An 11,563-nucleotide genomic window follows, 5' to 3' on the forward strand; every position below is an offset into this window, starting at 1 on the left:
TGTTAAAAAAGGTGTTATTTTGCACGTGTAAAAATAAATTAACGGCCAGTTCTGTTTTGAAATAAGAGGAAAAAGGTTTACCGGTTTTTATGTCGGAAAAGTTCGCGTCTTTTATTTCGCTGTTCACGACAGTGCTATTTCTCAAAAAGTAATAGAATTATTGTTATTTTTTTATTTTTGAATAAAGATTTTCACGACAATTTTTTTTTAATGTATAGGAAAGTGAATATAAAAATTGGTTCGGTGTGGACCACCGCCACCGTGGTGCCGGAGGTCAATGTAAATGAGACAACTCTCGGACTCTGGAGAGCAACGGGGAAGTATAAACTTTCTCCGTAAGTCGTGAGTGGAAGCTCGAAACATCTCGGATGGGCAGAATTTGACATTGAAACCAGATTCGGTAAAAAATCATCCGCGCCATTTTCGGTAACTACCGATTTGGAACGTCTGGAACCAAACTTTATAAGTAATACTCAATTTACATATTACTAATCGTGAAGACAACGTCTCTTTAAAATATAATTAAATCTTTTCATACGTCTTAGGTAAAAGTTTATATGACAAACTCTTCTCGGATGAAGAGAACACATAGCGGAGAAAGACCCCGCATGTCCTGCCTGTCAAAAAACAAGAGGTGCGCAAGCCCCAACGGAAGCGTTGGCCTACTTCCCACGCCAACGACAAGAGTTGGTCTTCTAACAACGCCAACGTCGTCTAGCATATTTTGTGTGCTTTCATCGCAAGAAGGATATAGGCTGGAACCACCAAAATTATGGTAAGCATCAACTAGCACTATGTCACGCCAGAAGTCAACTTTTTTAGCTCCCGCTTCGGGGTGGAAGTATTCCCGCCATTAAAAAAAATATTTTGACTTCGGATAATAAAAATTATTTATACTCCTGGTTATAACGTATATTAATGTCCATTAAAATATTTTATATTTTATTTTATAGGTTAGACATGGTCCACACTAGTGAAGAAACAATAATTTCACAATTACAAGATAATGAAATTTCAGCACCCTTAATAATAAAAAAACAAGATTTACAACTTAGCTTGTACATTCTGCTAAAAAGTGAATTAGGCTATAAAATTTTTAATTACTTGGAGGAAACTTTAGAATATTTCTCTGGGCCATTAGCGCAAATTAAAATACGCGGGGAAACAGTTAATATACCCTTACAAAAAATTTCTATAAGGTATTTTATAGAGTTGATCTATAAAAATTTCATAGAGTAGTCTTAAGCTATTTCTATAAAATGTTTATGGAATGTGGCTATAGAATGTTTGTGGAAAATGGGTCATTTTTCTAAAATGTTTTTTTAGAATTTCTTTAGAAACTTACTTATGATTTTAAAGATCAAAGTAAGTTATTTCTATAAACATTTTAAGGGTTTTCTATAAACATTTTAAGGGTTTTCTATAAACATTTTAAAGGTTTTTTAGTTTTATATTAGTGGCTTCTATAAGCATTTTAAAGAATACTTCTTTTTAAAAAGTGGAGTTTCTATTAAGATACTAAATGGTTTCTTAAGAAGCATCGTAATACTTTAAATACATTAGCTATTAAGAAGTTCAGGTCAAAATTATACTTAAATATATAAGCCTTAAAGAGTTTTAATAGAAATTATTTTAAATAGATTCTAAAGAATGGTTTGTAGAATTGATTCTTGGTTTTCCTATGATTTTCGCTATAGAAGACTCTATAGGTTATAGAACCCCTTTTGCCCTCTATCACTCTCTATACGATTTTATAGAGGTTTTAAAGAATATTTTTTTACGGGATACCCAGGCAACAAGTGGTATCACGTATTCCTTTTCGAACACTACCTTGCCCGCGAAACCATGGACCCCTCTGTTAAAACATCTGTGCAAAATGGTTTCAGAAATAGCTAAATGCGAATTTAACTTCGTGTTAATTAATAAATATAGAAATGGAAAAGATTCTATAGCTGAGCACAGAGATAACGAGGTAGATCTAGACCCAAAGGCCCCAATAGCATCGATTTCCCTAGGCCAAAAAAGACTATTTAAATTGCGTCATCGTGACGTCAGGTTTGGGAAATCAAACAAAATTCCGACGGAAGCAATCATAGAAATCTCATAGGTAACTAGAATGCTGCCGCCTACGGCTGAGCTTGACGCCAGTTCGCCTTGAACCTTGAGCCAATGAGAGGCCGTAGAGTGGCTCCGCCACCCTTACAAAAAATTTCTATAAGGTATTTTATAGAGTTGATCTATAAAAATTTCATAGAGTAGTCTTAAGCTATTTCTATAAAATGTTTATGGAATGTGGCTATAGAATGTTTGTGGAAAATGGGTCATTTTTCTAAAATGTTTTTTTAGAATTTCTTTAGAAACTTACTTATGATTTTAAAGATCAAAGTAAGTTATTTCTATAAACATTTTAAGGGTTTTCTATAAACATTTTAAGGGTTTTCTATAAACATTTTAAAGGTTTTTTAGTTTTATATTAGTGGCTTCTATAAGCATTTTAAAGAATACTTCTTTTTAAAAAGTGGAGTTTCTATTAAGATACTAAATGGTTTCTTAAGAAGCATCGTAATACTTTAAATACATTAGCTATTAAGAAGTTCAGGTCAAAATTATACTTAAATATATAAGCCTTAAAGAGTTTTAATAGAAATTATTTTAAATAGATTCTAAAGAATGGTTTGTAGAATTGATTCTTGGTTTTCCTATGATTTTCGCTATAGAAGACTCTATAGGTTATAGAACCCCTTTTGCCCTCTATCACTCTCTATACGATTTTATAGAGGTTTTAAAGAATATTTTTTTACGGGATACCCAGGCAACAAGTGGTATCACGTATTCCTTTTCGAACACTACCTTGCCCGCGAAACCATGGACCCCTCTGTTAAAACATCTGTGCAAAATGGTTTCAGAAATAGCTAAATGCGAATTTAACTTCGTGTTAATTAATAAATATAGAAATGGAAAAGATTCTATAGCTGAGCACAGAGATAACGAGGTAGATCTAGACCCAAAGGCCCCAATAGCATCGATTTCCCTAGGCCAAAAAAGACTATTTAAATTGCGTCATCGTGACGTCAGGTTTGGGAAATCAAACAAAATTCCGACGGAAGCAATCATAGAAATCTCATAGGTAACTAGAATGCTGCCGCCTACGGCTGAGCTTGACGCCAGTTCGCCTTGAACCTTGAGCCAATGAGAGGCCGTAGAGTGGCTCCGCCACCCTTACAAAAAATTTCTATAAGGTATTTTATAGAGTTGATCTATAAAAATTTCATAGAGTAGTCTTAAGCTATTTCTATAAAATGTTTATGGAATGTGGCTATAGAATGTTTGTGGAAAATGGGTCATTTTTCTAAAATGTTTTTTTAGAATTTCTTTAGAAACTTACTTATGATTTTAAAGATCAAAGTAAGTTATTTCTATAAACATTTTAAGGGTTTTCTATAAACATTTTAAGGGTTTTCTATAAACATTTTAAAGGTTTTTTAGTTTTATATTAGTGGCTTCTATAAGCATTTTAAAGAATACTTCTTTTTAAAAAGTGGAGTTTCTATTAAGATACTAAATGGTTTCTTAAGAAGCATCGTAATACTTTAAATACATTAGCTATTAAGAAGTTCAGGTCAAAATTATACTTAAATATATAAGCCTTAAAGAGTTTTAATAGAAATTATTTTAAATAGATTCTAAAGAATGGTTTGTAGAATTGATTCTTGGTTTTCCTATGATTTTCGCTATAGAAGACTCTATAGGTTATAGAACCCCTTTTGCCCTCTATCACTCTCTATACGATTTTATAGAGGTTTTAAAGAATATTTTTTTACGGGCAAGGAGGATAATAATCCTCCTTGGATCCGCTACTATAGCGGGAGATAGGTGACGTCATTCTCTCTGGTGACATTAAATTCTTGGCAGAACCACTCTTTGAGCTCTGATTGGCTGAGATCTGGCTATCGTCTGCCACGGCGTTTGGCCCATTTGCCAGTTACACGGCAGCATTCTAGTTACCTATGAGATTTCTATGGAAGCAATAGATCTGGCGCACGGATCATTGCTCTTAATTCACTACCCTACCAACGATTATTGGTATCATTCCCTGCCCAGATGTAACGCTCAAGGTGGAAGGCTAAACATGACATTTAGAAAAATAAACAAAAAACCTTTACAATATTTCTAAAATTCAAATAGAATACTACCGTATGCCGGTCATGATTTCGAAAACGGCGCGTTTTAGGGTTAGCTAACGTCATTGATATTTCGGTCAATTATGGAGCTCCCAGAATAAAATTAATTTGAAACGATAAAGCATTTAAAGGTGTACAAATGACGTTAATTTCATTAACCTCTCCCGCGTCAATTTTTCTAAAATTCAAATAGAATACTACCCTATGCCGGTCATGATTTCGAAAACGGCGCGTTTTAGGGTTAGCTAACGTCATTGATATTTCGGTCAATTATGGAGCTCCCAGAATAAAATTAATTTGAAACGATAAAGCATTTAAAGGTGTACAAATGACGTTAATTTCATTAACCTCTCCCGCGTCAATTTTTCTAAAATTCAAATAGAATACTACCCTATGCCGGTCATGATTTCGAAAACGGCGCGTTTTAGGGTTAGCTAACGTCATTGATATTTCGGTCAATTATGGAGCTCCCAGAATAAAATTAATTTGAAACGATAAAGCATTTAAAGGTATACAAATGACGTTAATTTCATTAACCTCCCCGCGTCAATATTTCTAAAATTCAAATAGAATACTACCGTATGCCGGTCATGATTTCGAAAACGGCGCGTTTTAGGGTTAGCTAACGCCATTGATATTTCGGTCAATTATGGAGCTCCCAGAATAAAATTAATTTGAAACGATAAAGCATTTAAAGGTGTACAAATGACGTTAATTTCATTAACCTCCCCGCGTCAATATTTCTAAAATTCAAATAGAATACTACCGTATGCCGGTCATGATTTCGAAAACGGCGCGTTTTAGGGTTAGCTAACGTCATTGATATTTCGGTCAATTATGGAGCTCCCAGAATAAAATTAATTTGAAACGATAAAGCATTTAAAGGTGTACAAATGACGTTAATTTCATTAACCTCCCCGCGTCAATATTTCTAAAATTCAAATAGAATACTACCGTATGCCGGTCATGATTTCGAAAACGGCGCGTTTTAGGGTTAGCTAACGTCATTGATATTTCGGTCAATTATGGAGCTCCCAGAATAAAATTAATTTGAAACGATAAAGCATTTAAAGGTGTACAAATTACGTTAATTTCATTAACCTCTCCCGCGTCAATTTTTCTAAAATTCAAATAGAATACTACCCTATGCCGGTCATGATTTCGAAAACGGCGCGTTTTAGGGTTAGCTAACGTCATTGATATTTCGGTCAATTATGGAGCTCCCAGAATAAAATTAATTTGAAACGATAAAGCATTTAAAGGTATACAAATGACGTTAATTTCATTAACCTCCCCGCGTCAATATTTCTAAAATTCAAATAGAATACTACCGTATGCCGGTCATGATTTCGAAAACGGCGCGTTTTAGGGTTAGCTAACGTCATTGATATTTCGGTCAATTATGGAGCTCCCAGAATAAAATTAATTTGAAACGATAAAGCATTTAAAGGTATACAAATGACGTTAATTTCATTAACCTCCCCGCGTCAATATTTCTAAAATTCAAATAGAATACTACCGTATGCCGGTCATGATTTCGAAAACGGCGCGTTTTAGGGTTAGCTAACGTCATTGATATTTCGGTCAATTATGGAGCTCCCAGAATAAAATTAATTTGAAACGATAACGCATTTAAACGTATACAAATGACGTTAATGTCATTAATCTCTCCCTCGTCAATTTTTGAGAAATAATAACCCTGGCAGTATCTCCCTAATTCGTTTTTCTGTAGCTTAGACCAAACTGTAAATAGGACATATTTTATTGATTTTGTTTACTTACTTTGAAATTTTTCTAGGGGCATAATGATATTTTTAAGGGGGCACCGAGACGTTTTGAGGGGGCACCACGGGGCACTCTCAGATTATTTTTTAGGGTCCCAGGGACGTAGAAATTCAATAAAACTGTTAAATTCGTATTTCTTTAGTATAGACCAACATTCCTCTTCTTTCGTCGCGTTCGCTACTGTAGCCAAAAATGTTCTTTTCGAATTTTCGTTCTGGCAGATTGACGCTGGTAATTATCATTATCATTATGACTGATAAAAAACGCACTATAAGTGGTACTTTACTGAATTATTTCGTAAAAAAATCAAAAACTAATTGTTCAAATGACAAAAGCAATGGCGAGGCTGAGGCTGCGGAAATCGAGGCTACGGACGACGTAGTGACTAATTTGGATTATGTTTCAATTACCAATCCGACGATTGATGATCATCTGAAAGAAGATAGTAGGTCTTTAGCTATTGACTACTCTGGCGATATTGCAATATTGAAAGAACGAAAATTAAATTCTGAGGAAGATTTGGATATATTGAAAAGGGTATGGAAACCTGAACCAAATTTTAAATTTCCCGCAACGTCCGCTGCGAGTCATAATCGAAGTTTTCAATATAGTTGGTTTAAAAAATTTGAATGGCTTTTGTATTCCAAAGTGGAAAACAATGCGTATTGTAGATATTGCGTTTTTTTTGCTCCTATTAATGTTGGAAAAAACAAAAACGAAGATCCAGGTCAATTAGTTACGCAAGGTTATAACTACTGGAAAAGAGCTATTGAAAAATTTTATAATCATCAACACACGCAATATCATATAACGGCCGTTTTGTCGTACGAAAAGCTTCGCGAGATACGAGACGGACACTGTACTTCAATCGATCGACAAATTGATTTAAGCAGTGCATCTCAAGCAGCAACTAATAGAAAACGATTAGAACCGATAATGAAAACAGTAATTTTATGCGGTCGGCAAAATATTTCCCTAAGAGGGTCATCGTGATTATGGTGAATTTTCAATTGAAAACGAACCAGTTGCCAATGAAGGTAATTTTCGAGCTTTGTTAAGAGCGAGAGTCGATGCGGGTGACGAAAACCTTATCGAACATTTAAAGCATTGTGGTAAAAACACAACGTACATCAGCTGGAACATTCAAAACCAAATAATAAATGCGTGTAACGATATAATTTTGAACCGTTTGGTCATGAAAATTAATTCAGCGAAATGTTTTACCATTCTTGCGGATGAAACTTGTGACATATCTACAACGGAACAATTTTCATTGTGTGTAAGATATATAGACGAAGAAAACGACATCAGAATTTGTGAACATTTTTTACAGTTCGTTCCTGTAACTAGTACTACAGGTAAAACCTTGTCTGATAAAATATTAGAAAGCTTTACCGATTATGGAATCGATTTGTCGTATCTACGTGGGCAAGGGTACGACGGAGCAGCGTCAATGAGTGGAAAGTTTAACGATGTTCAGTCTCACATATCAGCGATTTATCCACAAGCGTTGTATGTTCACTGCGCGTCGCACAGTTTAAATTTGGCAATAGGAAATGCCGTTTCGGTGACGCAAATACGAAATTGCATCGGCATAATTGAAAAGGTGTACAATTTTTTTAATACCCCAAAAAGACAAGACGTATTGATTCAAAATATTGATAAATATTCACCTGAAACTATGAAGCAGAAACTACTTCGAGTGTGCCCGACTAGGTGGGTAGAAAGACAGGAAGCAATTATTACTATGGTAGAGTTGTATGATGCTGTAATACATAGTCTTGAAGCAATAACGTCTACATGGGACGATAAAGACTCGACCTCTAACTCAAAACGTTTGATTAATTCTTTGTGCGAATTTAGCTTTATGATATCTTTATATACCATACAAAAAGTATTTGCGTATACATTACCATTGTCTAAAATAATGCAAAAATCTTATAGTGACCTGTTAAATGCTCTTAAGTTTTGTTGATGACGTTGTGGATCAAATAAGTGTTCTTCGTGAATCACCTGAATCTTCGTTTAAAGAAATTTACGATGAAGCGTGTTTAAAAGCTAATAACTTCAATTTCGATATTAAAAAGCCAAGGACTACATCGAAACAAACATTAAAATCCAATGTTCCATCGGATTCCGTCGAAGAATATTTTAGGAGGACTACTTTTTTACCATTTTTGGACCAAATATTAAGTCTACTCCACGAACGTTTCACGCGACACCGGAGCATTTTAAAAAACTTTTTCACTCTTCTCCCTAAAGGAAATATCTTAGCAGAAAGTGAAATAAATAAATTTCTTGAGCTTTGCGAATTTTACGAACGTGATTTGTCTACTACTAATTCAGCGTTTTTAAAAGCAGAAATTAAATTATGGCACAAAAAATTTGAAAACCCTGTTTCAAGCAATCCCTGCAAAAATGCTATTGACGCGTTATCGAAATGCGATAAAATAACATATATAGCTTACTTAAAATATTTGTAACACTTTCGGTAACATCTTGCGTTAGTGAAAGGTCATTTTCAACGTTACGTCTTTTAAAGACTTATTTAAGATCAACCATGACTCAATCGCGATTAAATGGATTGGCTATGTTGTATATACATAGAGAGATTAAAGTCTCCACCAGCGAAGTTGTCCAAGAACTTTGTAAAAAGAAACGAAAACTAGACTTTACCATATAATAAACTTTTATAAAGATTTTAGCCTTTGTCTTTCATTAAATTTCTTCAAATTATTTCAACTTAGTTTTCTAGACCAATCATGGCCCCCTCCATAAAAATTCCTGGGTGCGCCACTGCTTGAGAGAGGCATATCGCCCCCTTTTGATGTCTTGAGAGAGGCATATCGCCCCATTTGATGTCTCGAGAGGCATATCGCCTCTTGTTGTGCTTTTATCATAGATATTTTAATCATTTGAAAAGTTTCCGCCATTTAACAAATGCATCTTTAGCCCAAAATTAATAAAGTATACTTTTAAATTACTTTAAAGGCCGACTACATAAATCTTCGGTTTACTCTGTTTTTCACTGGAAGTAGGCTTACTGCATTACATGTGTGCCATGCAGTCAGCCTACTTCCAGTGAAAGACAGAGTAAACCGAAGATTTATGTAGTCGGCCTTTAATCAAAATTTAATTTTCTATTTTCAATTTCTACTTTAAAGGTTTTGCGACAAGTTTTAATTGGATAGCAAAGAGTGTTAAAATCTCTAGGGCCATTTCCCGATAAAGGCAGATCATTGGGCCACAATCATTTATATTGTTGTTAGGGGCGAAATTATCGGATGACGCGGTTACCCACGTTGGTTTTGGTTGATTAAACTTACTAGCTACGCGTTCAAAAAACTAATGAGGTGATTTAATTGTTGTATGTGCATCCTTTATCTGTGGGTCTGTCTGTCAGGCCTGCGAACGCGTTCGCATTTTCGGTGCAAAGTGTAATCACTGCGTACGCAGTTTCTCAAAGGGTTGGCAAAACCACCGTGTGACGGTGAGCGTTAACGGATTCATTTGCGGTTTGGTTTGGATGGTGTTTTTCGCTCACCGTCGTGACGGTTTACGTTTTTGTAATGTTTATGCGTAGGTTGTGAGTGTTGAATTTGATGTGTTTGTGTTCTGATGGTTGTGCATGTTGAGTCTGTTGTGTTTATATGGGCGTTTTCTCTCCAACTTCTTCTTAATGACTTTGGGACGGACCGAGTGCTGAGTGTAATGCTACCTCTCAACGTCCAATGGCAGGGTTTCCACCAGTTGTACACGGTAATCGTCTTAGTATCAATTTGCGATCGCATCGGGCGGGATTTGAACCCGAGACCTACTGCTTGACAGGCGGACGTTCTACCACAGAACCACCGACACTTGTTACGCCTTATTGAAAATTAGACCTTCAGCTTTATCGGAAGCGTATTTAATAGAGTACGAAATTTTAGTTTAATTGAAATTGAAATTATTGCATCGAAGAAATTCTAATTTAGCGTTTCCCTATTGATTAAAAACAAATGCGCCACCCAGGTTTCGAACCCAGACCATTCGGCTTGGCAGTCGAGCGCTCTACCACAGAACCACCTAAGGGCCCATCCTTTTAAGGGGCCCATCCTTTTAAGGGGCCCTCCAGTGATCGTAATTACTGTATTCGAAGACATAAATCTACGATATCAATCGTATTTATGTTGGAGTAATTCCTAGGTAGAATTAGCAAAATTTCTGCCTGGCAGTTTACGGACGCAGCCTTAAATCGCAATGTTGCATAATTATCGCATATTCAGTCGACGATTGTTAAGAGCTTTTATTTAGTAATATAACCGTAGAGCTCAGACTTCTACCCTGAATCAGGGAAATTCAGGCACAGCCTAGTTCCAGGGATAAGAGTAAATGCAGCGAGTGAAAAAGAGGCCCAGACTCTTTATCTGCTTATGGGCCCAGAATCTCTAAGTCCGGCCCTGGTTGGCCGCCGACATCAGGGAGAATGCCACTCAGTTTTCAATACCGCAATTTCGTTCCTTAGTGACGGAATTCCTTTTTGGCATTTGGCTTTCTCAAAATTTAATTTAATTATTTTTAACCTCAGAAAGTTTTTATGCGAAACACTCTGTAGCTTTTTTTTTATAAATACAACAAGATTTGACCTTTATAATTTGATACGTTAAAAAATTTAAAACTCTTAATATACTCTTCCGCTTAAGCTGAGTTTATAATTTTCATTGAAGCATAACATGTATCGATGGTTCTATGGTAGGCGCTCACCTGTCTTTCAGGAGGTCTCGGGTTCGAATCCCGCTCGATACCATCGCAAAATGACAATGGCAATAAGGCGTATACCCTAAACATTTGGTGCAAACCCTGCCGTAAAAACATACCATAGACGTAATGAGAAATTTATCCGTTGACGTTCACCGTAACGGGGGTGTTGCCGTGAACCTTTTCCAAAATACAAGAAGCTGCGAAGGCAGGGTTAGCACTTTGACCCGGTGTTCGCAGCCACACACACCACAGACATGGTTATAGTCCCCTTGGAGAGGTAAAAATAATCGAAATTAAAGGAATTCAAACAGCATGCAATGTAATTCAACCAGTTTTCATTGAAATTCTCCGTTAATCAGTAGATATATTATGAAATTCAAAAAACATTAAGGAAACATGAAAATCAGAGAATTCATTTAAAAATGTTGTAATCGGAAATCAGGTGTACAATTTTTTACGAGTGACTACCCCCTCGATAGTATCATTATTGTAACTTTCAAATATATAGATTAATTCATATAAATAGGTATTTAATTCTATTTTTAATAGGTTTTAAAAGTTAATATTGCTCTTTTAAATTAAAAATCAGATTAATTAATAGGTATTTACTAAAGAAACACAAAACTTTTTTTCAATTCTATAGATAAATCTTGATAATTGAAAATTGGGTCTGTGTGGACCAGGGCAAGAGTAGTTGATGACATCCACGGCGGAGTGCTACACGAGACAGGAAACTTTCGCCTCGACTCTTAACAACAAATCCTGCTTATATTGGTTGGGCCGAATTTGTTGTTTCGACACCCGAAGGAAAAACAATTACTGCACCATTTTCGGTGACAAAAGACACTGAAAGTTAG

General features: G+C 35.5%; 1 protein-coding gene across 1 annotated transcript; it reads left to right on the top strand.

The window, feature by feature from the left end:
• The first annotated feature begins 6,215 nt into the window (after positions 1–6,215).
• Positions 6,216–7,941, top strand: LOC149954448 (52 kDa repressor of the inhibitor of the protein kinase-like). The gene is made up of 2 exons (XM_090169905.1): positions 6,216–6,911; positions 7,300–7,941. Exons 1-2 carry the CDS (start codon positions 6,216–6,218, stop codon positions 7,939–7,941), a joined length of 1,338 nt encoding a protein of 445 aa, XP_090026031.1.
• The last annotated feature ends 3,622 nt before the right edge of the window (positions 7,942–11,563 follow it).

This window comes from Leiobunum rupestre, chromosome 3 (assembly GCF_980474605.1).
Source record: "Leiobunum rupestre chromosome 3, qqLeiRupe1.1.hap1, whole genome shotgun sequence".
Lineage (NCBI taxonomy): Eukaryota > Metazoa > Arthropoda > Arachnida > Opiliones > Sclerosomatidae > Leiobunum > Leiobunum rupestre.

Bases quoted from the DNA above. Each gene is read 5' to 3' on its own strand.
- LOC149954448 (XM_090169905.1), top strand. From the start codon at position 6,216: ATGACTGATAAAAAACGCACTATAAGTGGTACTTTACTGAATTATTTC. The intron at 6,912-7,299 runs GTAATTTTATGC...CATTTTTTACAG, and splicing joins TAGAACCGATAATGAAAACA to TTCGTTCCTGTAACTAGTAC.